The 12031-nt window shown below is 45.7% G+C and overlaps 1 protein-coding gene across 6 annotated transcripts in view; it reads right to left on the bottom strand.

Annotated features, from left to right (window-relative positions):
- Nucleotides 1–9243, bottom strand: part of FYB2 (FYN binding protein 2) — a 438738-nt gene extending 429495 nt beyond the window's left edge. For 4 of the 6 annotated variants that reach the window (XM_085602507.1, XM_085602508.1, XM_085602509.1 and 1 more), the window contains exon 1: nucleotides 9022–9152. In XM_085602507.1, the coding sequence (XP_085458633.1) occupies nucleotides 9022–9030 (9 nt within the window). In that variant the 5' untranslated portion in view covers nucleotides 9031–9152. Of the gene's footprint in view, nucleotides 1–9021 lie in introns of all 6 variants that reach the window. The other 2 variants (XM_085602511.1, XM_085602512.1) reach the window with 2 other exon arrangements.
- Nucleotides 9244–12031: the final 2788 nt, after the last annotated feature.

The following is a 12031-nucleotide window of genomic DNA, read 5'->3' as shown; positions in this document are numbered from 1 at the left end:
TGAGAAAAAGTCCCATGACAGGAGGACCTTGGCCACAGACATCCGACCAAGGGGCCAGAAGCAAAAGGACAAGGATGACAACAACCAGAACGGACCAGGCTAGCAGGACCTGGAGACCTAAATTGGAATGACCAGAGGGTTTAAAAGGCAACAATGTCTAGATCCAGTGGGACCAGGATCAGAAGGTATAGGAGTGTCAGACTCATGGGAATCCCAAACTAAGATAACCGGAGCCACATGAACACACAACATAGGAACTAGGAGGACCAGTACCAGAGGGATTAGGAAGATCAGACCCAATAGGATTATTACTAGGAGGACCAGGATAGAGGGGCCTATAGTCAGATGGACAAAAACAAGGTAGAATAGGCAAACCAGATGGATTAGCAGGAGTACGATGGGGCAGGAGGACCAGGGACTAGGAGGGCTAGTAAAACCAATGTCAGTGGAACTAGCATCAGAAGACCCGATACATGAGGGGCAGACAAAGGAGTACCAGAACTAGGACCAAGACTACATGGACCATTGTGATCTGGATCAGAAGGATTAAGAACAGGCAAAAAATGGGACTAGATAAACCAGGGGTGGTGGACCAGGAGGACTGATGAATGAGAATTTGGGTGAGGAGGATGAAAAGGTCCAGGACAAGGAGACTGTGAAACAGCAGACCTAGGATCCAAACAACTAGTGACAGGAATACATGGGAATGATGACCAGTCAAATTAAGACCTTGAGGTACAGGGGCAGAAAGTTCATAGACTAGTGTGAATGGGCGATCAAGTAATACCAGAACTAGTAAAGGCTAGGATGATCTGTGACAGGACAAGCTATTGTAGAGTCATGTGGGCAAGAAGCAGGAGGACGAGGGCCATGCAGATCAGGACCAAATTGAAGATGACTAAGAAGGTTCGGACCTGAAGGGCAATGGCCAGTATGTCCAGGATACAAAGATAAGCAGGACAGGTATTAGGAAGACCGAGGTGGGCAGTACCAAAAGCACCCATGAAGACAAGAGCAAAAGGATTAGGAAAAGTAAGAGGAACATGACCAGGTGGGCCGAAAACAGGGATAAGAGGCTCATGAACATCATAACCTAGGGGACAAGGGCTTGGATTACTAACTGAAGCAGAGAACTCATTAGAAGTAAGAGGACCAGGGTGAGGAGTATGTGAGATAAGATGGCCAACCAGCACCTGGAAGACCAAGTGAAATGGACAGTGGTGGACAGGAGGGCCATGACCAAAATGACCAGGCTCAGGAGGACCTGAACAGGGAGAACCTGGATCAATTACTGCAGTACTAGTAGGACTAAATAGACAAGGAACCGATCCGGGAGGACAAGTACAACACAAAGCAGGAGGACAACGACTAAGAGTGCCTGGACATGGGAAGCAAGATGGACCAGGACTAGCAGAACCAGGGCTAGAAGGTGGACAGCGAGAATTAGGACAAGGTGGCTAGAGCCAAGAGAACCATGTGGAACAGAGCCAGATGTTCCATGAGTGGGGAAACCAGAAGGGCCATGATGGCCAAAAGGCAAAGTTTATGAAAACAAGCACAATAGGACAAGAAGAACCAGGGCAACCAGGACCAAGGAGACCAAAAGTAAGAAAGTAGGTAGGTCAGATCTAGGAGAACCCAAACTTTAAGGAACAGGACCAAGAGGATCAAGGACGATGGGCACAGAATCCCGCGAAGAACAAGGGATATGGAAAACAATAGAATGGCTTTGGCCAGGATGCAAGGTAGCAGAGACAGGGGACACAGGTAGCCAGCGTCAGATGAAAAGGTTCTAAGAGTGCCAGGAAATAAAGGACTAAGGGGACTGGGAAGATCAAGGGAAGAGGGTCAGGGTCTTGAGTATCAGGAGGGCCGGTGTGAAGAGGGAAAGGAGAATCAGGACTAGGGACACCAGGATGATCCCACCCTGGAGGTCCAGGCCACAGGGCTAGGAACAGGATGGTCAGGAATATAAGCAACAGTATGGCGAGGCCAAGGAGGACCAGATAAAAAAGGGTCATGATGGGTTTGTGTTGCAGCATGATGACAAGCAGCAGGAAGACCAAGGCAAAGAGAATCAGTACCAGATACAAGAACACCAGATCCAGGTCAATAGGACCAGGGGCCAGAATAAGCAAGGAAGACTAGGGGTTACAACCAAGAATTCCAGGAGGTCCAGAGCCAGGAGGACCAGAGCTAGGAGAATTACAAGGATCAGCACAAATTGGACCAGGAACAGGCCTAGGAGTGCCAGGGGGACCATGACTATAGGACCAGAGTCAAGAGAATCAAGTGAAACAGAACTACCAAGACCTGGGGTTAGCAGGACCAGGGTTAGGAAGAGCCAGGTGGCAGGAGCAGAACAGTCAGAGCCAGGAAGACAAAGAGGGTGGACTCTCATTTCCAGGAGGATCAAGACCAAAATAAAGAGGCTCACAAGCACACAAACAAAGGGAGCCAGGATCAAGAAGATCCAAACCACTATCCTCATGGTGCCAGAAGGACCATGAGGATAATGCACAGGGCCAGGAGGACAAGGATGATTTAAAGCAAGAGGGCAACAGCTAAGAGGGCAAGGGATAAGAGGGCCAGGACACAATAGGCCAGGTAGGCCAAGGGGCAGTTCAGGACCAGAAAGTGTTATACTGGGAATTGAATGAACAGGGTGAGAGGACCAGATTAAATGGAGGAGTGTCAAGAGAAGCAGGAAAGAAAAGAAAGAGCTAGGACAAGCGTGCCAAGCTGGGTGACTATGAACGGCTAAGAACAAGATGACAAGAACATGGGGGGTCAGGATAAAGTGGACAAGTTAGTCTAAGATGACAATGAGCAGTATTGTGACATGGAAGAGGAGGACACAGAGAACTAGTCAGGTCAGTAGTGTGTGGACTGTAGGACTTGGCCCTTTTTGTCTAAAGTTGCTTAAACTTTTTGCTTTCCCCTAGACCTTTTTTCTGACATGGTGTTGCCAACTTAGATGCTTTGGGCACTTTGCCACTGCTGATCAGTGTCAAAGTGCAAGTGCTCCCTGTGTAAAGTGTAATGGTAATTGGTTGTCCATGATTGGTATGTTTGCCTTACTAGTAAAGTCCACTCTGTGTGCCAGGGGTGGTAATGCAACTGCTACTAGTGAGCCTGCAGCACTCATTTTGCCACCCACACCAGTAGCCTTAAAGAGGAAACTCAGGCCTGCCATTGCAGTGCCTGCGTGCAGTTTGTTAAACTGCCATGTTGTTTTGACAAGTGCACCCACTTGCCAGACCTTACCCTTCCCTTTCTACGCACATCAGACACCCCTAAGGTAGGTCCAGGGTACCCCCTGGGCAGGGTGCAGTGCATGTGAAAGGTAGGACATGTACTAAGGTGTGTGCCATGTCCTGACAGTGAAATAACCTCCATTTTGTTTTTCACTGAGAATAGGCCATCTTGCCCAGAGGACAGAATGGGGAGGCTGTGTAATATGTTTCACAGCCTATCTTCCCAAAGGCTTAAGATAAAGAGGTGAAGTTTAGTATGCCTGAACTCACAATGTAATAACACATCTTTCTATGAAGGTGGTTTTTGATATGTGTTTATGAACCACTCTTTTAGAAGTGGCTGGGTTTTTGTGCCTTAACATTTCTGTGTGTCTCTGCCTGGTTGTGGATTGACTGTCTGGATTTGAAAGCGATAGGATCTGGGGAATGTCTTGACCCAGGGGAGGAGGTGAGACAGCAACAGGCTGACCTGCATCTGGAGTGTAGGCGGGAGGAGTAGCCTTTAGAGGTGAAGAGGCCTGGGTTGTTGCCATAAAACAATTGTCCCATCTCCTGCTGAGTTATTGAGAATCCAAACCCCCACTAATCAAAGGAAGGTGGTGTCACTGGCAGGGAGGCACCCAGAACCGGTTTGAACAGGGGTCAGTGCCCCCCTGAACACAAAGACTTCAAAGCCATTAAGAAGAATAACTATGAAAGCTGAAGCCCCTGAACTTTGGAGAATAACTTGATCAAGATTGAACATGACTGGAGCTACTGCATGGTCAAGAGGAACCTTTGCCAAGGAAGAAACAACTGAAGAGACTGAAGGAAAGGATTGACCCTTGCTGTGTGTTCTGGGGCTGGCCTGCAGTTTGCTGTTTTAACCAAGGAAAGGCTGAAGGGACTTTGCTGTGTCCCCCTGCTAAAAGGACTTTGCTGTGTCCTGAAGTAACTTATCCCCAAGGGCCCGAGGTGAGCTGGCTCCCTGTTCCGTAAACTCAAAAGCTTCCAGGAGAGTCTCAGCGATGCGGTGTGCATGTGCATTTTGCAGCCCGAGACCCTCGTAAGGAGTCCCCTTGATTGTGGGCACCGGGAGTCCAAGCAAGGCTCAGCAACGCTGTGTGCGTGTGCTTTTTGCAGCCTGAACCCTTCGTGAGGATTGTCCTGTTGTCGTGTGCACCAGAATCCAAGTGAGTCTCAGCAACGCTGTGTGCGTGTGCTTTGTGCAGCCTGAGACCTTCGTGAGGCGTGCCCAGTGATCGTGCACCCTAAGCTCAAGTGCGTCTCAGTGACACTGTGTGCGTGTACCCTGTGGCAGCCTGAGATCTCGGTAGCAGTAGCGGCCCGGACCGGCAGCCCTGGAGGAGCTGAGCCGCCGGCCCCGAGCCCGCCTTTGCCAATTCACTAAGATTGAATCGGAGGCCCAAGTCGCTGGAAGAGGAGAGGAGCGTGAGGTCGCACCCCCCAGGTAACCTGTGTGGACGCCTGGAGCGGGGTGCGGGCTCGGAGGGAGACGCTCTCAGCCTCTCTCTTGTTACGGCAGTGCGAGCCTCTGCTTCGGCTCGTATCGCAGTCCCTACTGGCCAAGGGAGTGGCAGTAACGGGGCTGGAGTGCGGAGCTGCACTTTTTGAGTTATAACAAACCCGTGTTGGGGGCATCTGTTGACACAGGCTGACTGCGAGTCAGCTCGAGTGGCGGAGAGACCGCCTAAGGCACCGCGATCGGTGCGGGATTGTATTACGCATTACTTTGTTTCTGCATAATGGAGTACCCGATTGCCGTATTACACATTGCATCATTTCTGCATAACTAACTACCCGATTAGTGTATTACGCATTGCATTATTCCTGCATAACGAACTACCTGATTAGTGTATTATGCATGGCATTATTTCTGCATAAAACTACCTGATTGTTGTATGACATATTGCATTGTTTCTGCATAACAAGCTACCTGATTAGCGTATTACGCATTGCATTATTCCTGCATAACGAAGTACCTGAATAGTGTTTTACGCATTGCATTATTTCTGCATAACGAAGTACCTGGTTGTTGCGTTACGCATTGCATTACTTTTCCATTGCAGAGTGCCCGATTCTGGCATTACGAACTGCATAACATTGTATTAGGACTACAGTCGAATGTTTAGAAGTGCTCATTAATATCACCGGAACTTACAAGGGCTGGCAGCATATGTGTGATTTATATCGTGTGGTCTCATCGTACATCTTTTTATATAAAATTTATACTTGTTTTTATAAAACTCGTGTGGAGTCCATTTGAGGTGTCATCATTTGGTTGCTGTGAGCGTGGTTGCAAATACTTTACACATTTGCCTTGAAGATAAGCCTGGCACGCTTCCAAACATACACGTATGAACTCATGAAAAAGGTTATGATGCAATTGAGAACAATCACTACAGCTAGGAATGAGGGCAAAATTAACCTACTGTTGACATTCATCACATATTGTTGCCCCATCTTGTTTAATACACGCTGCCATAATTGGCCCAATTGTTGACATACTTTTGGTGTAAGATGAAAACATCTGATGAATTGACTGCACTAACATTATATTTAAATTTGTTATATATTGCCAATATATTTGGCCCAAATGACACCAGGCCTGGTGTTATTCTTGAACTTGTATAATATTGGTACATTTCGCTATATTATCACATTAGCACCACGGCTGTCTACGACAGATTGGTACAACATGTCTCCATAAAGCATAAACTCATTCCACCAATACTCTAATAAACCAATGGCGTATTCAACCATCCACTCACCCTTTTACACATGCATATACTCATGTTTACGCTCACCCATACACATAAAACATGTAAAAACTACTTGGACATATAATACAGCCAGACTCTTTGGATTGACCAATGCTTGTGCAATGTTACTTCAGTAACAGTAAAGGAAAGCTGTGGTCCTAAATGCGCAAACACTTCACGAAGGAATATGGAAACAAAGCTGCATTAACAAGCTAGAGGTGAAGTATCAGTTCATCATTGCAGAACCACTTGTAATAACTGGTTATTAATAACACACTTTATTGTGAAATATGAGTACAGCTCTCACAAGCCTCGGTATATAACAAGTGGTCTCAACATCGCATAGGAGGAGACATGAGGACGAAAGCTCCGGGATTTAAACACTCACCCTCGGTTTGAATCTAGCAAAGTCGACTCAACCTTTCATATTTCCAAGGTTAGTAAATGGAGTACCATTCGATTGGGTTGTAATAGGACCTCAAAGCTTGGCTCTTCGACAGACCGCCCCCTTGATGGACTGAAAGCTGCACCTCCCCTCCTCCCCAGCGCCTTGAGACCCTAACGGGTGAGTAATCACGCTCTACAAACACACGATTGATTGATTTGTTTGATGCTGCAATGTTCAGAAAAGGTATTAGCATAGTATGAACTGATAGAAGACAAATTTCAATAATTGTTGAATACAAATACATATTGACTTCCCCCAATCACGCACAATCAGTAAAAGTCTCAGGGGCATATAAGCAACGCTTTGCGATCGCAAATCGCTTAGCGCTCATTTTGTGAACGTCGGCTATCGCAGGTTATCGCGGAGATATTGCGTTATTAGCAACGCGCATCTCCAAGGCAATAAAAATACCTGCAATAGCGGGGAAATCGCCGTTTTGCAGGGAACATCGCTGGTTTTCCAGTGCTGTTCCCTACAAAATGGCGATAACCTTGCTGACACGACCCTGTGGTCGTATCAGCATAATCCGACCCTGTGGTCGTATCAGCATAATCCACCCCCTATGTTAGGGATAGCTAAGTCAGGATTTTAGCAGACGTTAGATTTTGGCTAAAACCGATGTTTTTACCAAAATCTAACGTCAGCTGAAGTTCTGTGGGCTGCCTTGTAAATATCACAATGTGACCATCAGCAATATTTTACAAGGCAGTCCATTGGGGTACGCCCAGTGACGCCCACTTTGTATCTCATTAGAGATGCAAAGGGAGGCGTTGGGAAAAAGGCTGTTGCGATTATGCAGGTTAACACCCTCTTGTAAATAGGGCGATAGTTTTATCTCCCCTTTTTTGGCTTTTTAAGCCATTAAAAGCAGAGATAAAGCCCTTGTTAATATGCCCCATAGTTATTTCAAGGGGAAGCAGAGTCAGTTTCCACGGGTGCGCAATGTTGGTCCAGAGGCACCAGCCAGATTGTGGGGAAAGCCGCGGACTATTTACCCAGCTTCCATTTAGATTCACTCTATGCAAATATACCTTACAGTGATGTCTTGACATCATGGCACAACTCCATTCCATGGCACAGTGACCTAGGATCACAGACAATAATAAACAATCTATGATCATATTGGCAAAACCGTATGCAGCCAAGTTGTGTGCGAGACCATCCTTTCAACACTTTGCGGGTACCCAAGAGTCTCAGCATGGCATGTAGTTGACAAATACAACAAAAACAGAGTCATTGTTGACATTTAATTCTTTGGTATGTCAGCATGGCATGTAGTTGACAAATACAACAAAAACAGAGTCATTATTGACATTTAATTCTTTGGTATGCAGCTTCTTCTTTACAATGGGAGAAGCGAACCACAAGTACCAGCGTGCATAGCGTCACTGGGTAAAAAGGAGGGGCAGGACTAGCTTAATGGGTGACGAACGGTACAGGCCATCCATTCACACTCCATTAACACTTGGCGGCTACGATATTCTCAAATTACAAGTCGATTGCCATTTGACTACAAAGGGCAACCTGATATCTGACAAACGCTACCTCGATTCACAATTGATTACATACGTACGAGTCTGAAGACCAATAAGTCCATCATGTTATAACAACCAGAAAGAAAGACACCTCTTAATCCTTCAGATCACAAAACAAATACAGCTCACCCCCCTGGGGAGAAGATAAAATGTCCCGTGTGTCAAACATTTGACAAGTCAACAATATTCACATCACACACAAAAAAGTTTCAGCTGCAGAACGCTTTCCATCTCGGCCACGACGAAGATGAAAAGAAGGACTCTTTGAAAGACGTTCTGTGGTGTGAGAGGGTGTTCAGGGACGTTTTTACATTGAAACGAAACCGTATCTCGGAAAAGCACCTCTATGGTGCAGTAAACCCGCTGTGCAAGCTTGAGTGCAGACATCTGACGAATAAACGAGCACTTCGAACAGAGGCGCAACTGGAGCCAAATTTCGGGGGGGGGGGGGGGGGCTGAACTTTAAGCAATAGGCAGAGTGGAGCTGCAGGGGCTCTTAGAAGGGGTGAAATAACAGCGAGGCCTCATTAACATGCAAATGGTCTTTTAAAGACCTGTGAAGTGCTCGGGTGCGGCTGCGTTTTTTGCCCGGGAAGGTGTCTCATCCCGGGCTGCCACACACGACGGGCGGGCAGGGGGGGGGGCTGAAGCCCTTTGAGTCCAATGGGTGTTGCGCGCCTGACTTCGAATCCTTGTAACTAACGACTCCGTTCAGGAATTTGACGTCCAAGGACCGGTCGGAGCATTACACGAACAACAATCCGCAGACAGCGAAAAACAGTTTGAAAAGCAGAATTTGTCTCAATCCTACTTTTTTCTGTAGAAAAATAAGCACAGGTGTCTTGCATCCTGGGGGTAAACTAATGTTAACGTTCATCTTGCCGAACTCTGTGTCAAACTCAAACCCCTACAACCAAAGGGATATACACTTATCTGAAATAAAATAATTATGCGTTAATTTAAATATGCACTCTCTCCACAAAGTCAGAAACAAACAAAAAATGCCCGGTTTCCCGTACCGTGTCCATGGCTGTATGTGGCAGGCTGCGGCCGGCAGCACCAGGAGAGCGCTCGCCGTGCGCTAGGCGGCTCGAGCAGGTAACATTCAGGCTGCAATCTCGACCGCGTCTTTGCGTGTGCGGGGACTTTTTCACTAATTACTTCCTCCTGAGGAAGATTCAATCCCACAGTGCTGCCTGAGGGTGGGACATGGGACCTCTGCCATTGGCCTCCTCGCCTCTGTGTATGATTGGCAGACGAACCGCTCTTAACAAATAAAAACTCTTTCCGCAGCTTCTGCTGAACTAAATGCACGTTTAACAGTCACAGTTAGTTTTTGCCACGAATTATTTTAGTGTTCTATTTTTCTGAGATAATGTTTACGTTTAAGATTTACAATTAAGATCTACGATATTATGTTTCTGCTACGCGACTGTTTGCCAACCAAACAAGGGCATGTAATTCTACTCGTTGGCACGCACCCCGGGTTACACTGCATTGTTCACTATTCGCAACTGCGAAGCTTTAAAGTGCATAAGAGGAAATACGGTAAACAAAGAATGCAGGTAGGCGAGAGAGAAGGGGTAGGCGGGGAGTGAGAGATGGGCGGGGAGGTGAATAGCGTGTGTGTGAGAATGTCACAGGCCGACGCATATATGAACCAATACCGGCTTAATAAGTGGCTTACTAAAGGTCCCACATTGACGGCATTGAACAGCAGCTTGTCTTGGTATGGGGGAACAATTGAATTGACATTCAGAAAATCATGGTAGGTTGTACAATTAAACAATTCATTTGCAGAAATTTTACTGCAGGTGCAAAGGGTAATTTGAGTCTGTTTTTGTTGTTCACGGACAGTATGCGATTACACAGGCTTTTGTGCAGCTGCTTCTGTAATATCAAGCACTCGAGGTGCATTAAATAAGTATGGGAACTGATGCTGCATGCCATTGGGGCAGAGTCAGTGAGAGTGGGGGCGGGGTCAAAGGTGTGGCTAAAGAAAACCGAAACATTCTGTAGTTTGTTTCTGGTTTTGCACCTTGAGGTAGCTACATAAAAAATAGAGTGCAACTTAAATGAGAATTACATAAAAAGAACTCTGTTTATCAGTGGGAAATGCACCACAGTAAATTCTGAAACCTCTATTAGTTAATTCACTGCAGAGATCTGTGTGTAACTGGAGAGCCACAGAATTAAATCTTGGTTGGTGCAGTGGAGAATAGTCACTTTTGTATTTTTAGTGCTACGAGGTCCCAGCCTGTGAAAGAAAGCACTGTGAATATGTAAGTCATTATTTTAAACTTGCATTACAAACCTTATACTATTGACTGCTACACAATGCAGAAGAAGTTTTAAGATAAAATGGTGCTTCCAAAATACAGATTTCAGTAATACCCAGACTGTACATAATTTAATGTTTTTTTTATAGACAACTGTCCCTTAAAAGCACACACTTCACAGCTCAGCCGGGAACTCTCTTCCACTACCACCAAAAAAGAATAAATCTTTGTCATCACAAAGCTTCAAGTGTTTCTAATTACAGCCAATACCTTTCCAAGCAGCCTCTACATTTGCAGACTAACCAGTTGCGTGCATTTGCATTTTGTTCAGGGAAGCAGGCACCCTGGCAAGTAGGCTTGGCTATTGTTTAGATGTCTGCTTCCCTCCTTTGGTTTCACAGCACAGCAGACTGCCAGAATGACACTTCAACTGAAGCATTTAAACTATCAGTATTAAGGGAATGTTTTTTCATGAATTTAAAAGAGCATGGTCACGTCATACCCCTCTGATCCCACCCTCTTCGACCTTTGGTAATATCCCTTGCGCTGGCAAAAACCTAGTGTCACTACAATGTAAAGATGGCATTTCTTAAAACGATCACCCAGTGAGGATAAAGTACGTTGTGGCATACTTACAAGGAGTTCATGCAACGCAGCTCAGCAAGTAAAGTTGCTGTGCTGCCTTTCATGAACGGGAAAAAGCAAAACTGTGCCATATCTACTTAGAAGTGGTGCAGCTCTGCTCTCTTCCTGTGCTGGCTCTCCTGTGGCTGCTGTGCAGCAATGCAGGCACCCGTGCGCCATAATGAAAAGGTGTCTGTGTTGTACACAGTCTAGTTTATGTGCAGGAAGGAGTCCTTTCCTGCACACAAACTATGCTTTAAGGCAGTTCCCACTACGTATATGTGCCGTACAATGCAAAAACACATCATGCAAAGAGGAAAAAACGAGGAGAAATTAAAACATTTCTCCTCGTTACGCCTACCTCAGAGAGGAGCATGATTTTGAGGCAAATCCCGGGCTAAAAATCTTTGTAGATAGGTTTTTGCATTAACATGCATGGATGGTTGCATGGGAAAGCCCATGCACCACTCATGGAACTCCCCTTTGTTGCAAAGTAACATAAGGGAGCATATTGCTCTGCGTTGCATTTCTTTGGGTTGCAAACACATGCAAATTGTGACTTGCGCTGGTTTTAAATACATCCAGACTTTATGTTGGGTTGTGTTAAAAACGTAACGCAAATCTGCAATCCCTTTATACATTTAGGCCCTAATGCTCTTAACTATGTCCCCCATCACTAACAATCATCAATAATAATAATTCTAGAATGTTGCTATTTTTAGATGATATTTGCTGAAGTTTTGAGATCTATTCTGACATAATTCACAAAATGGTCTGTTTAATTTGCATCTGGGTGAGACCATATGCAGATTAGAAAATGCCTTTGCCAATGTTCCTGTATCATATTGCCGATGTTGGAGCACTGACAAAAAGGCCCTTGAAAGACATGCTAACTGAGCCACTCCGGTCTTTGAGACAGCAGTAATAGTTGTATTGTATTGTAATTGCATTTATATAGCACTTACTACCCCTGATGAAGCGTCAACACGCTTTTTCTGCTAGAAGCACGCTACTCCTGAACCCATAAAGGATTAGTGGCGAATTAGTATAGCGAAATATGAAAGTAATTTGAGTGGTGGATATGTTAGTCGGTTATTTGGATTGAGAAGGATAGTGGAGGGATAGA

Source organism: Triturus cristatus, chromosome 4_2 (assembly GCF_964204655.1).
Source record: "Triturus cristatus chromosome 4_2, aTriCri1.1, whole genome shotgun sequence".
NCBI classification, from domain to species: Eukaryota; Metazoa; Chordata; class Amphibia; order Caudata; family Salamandridae; genus Triturus; species Triturus cristatus.
Note: the sequence above shows the minus strand (reverse complement) of the source record. Positions and strands in the feature narration are given on the sequence as shown.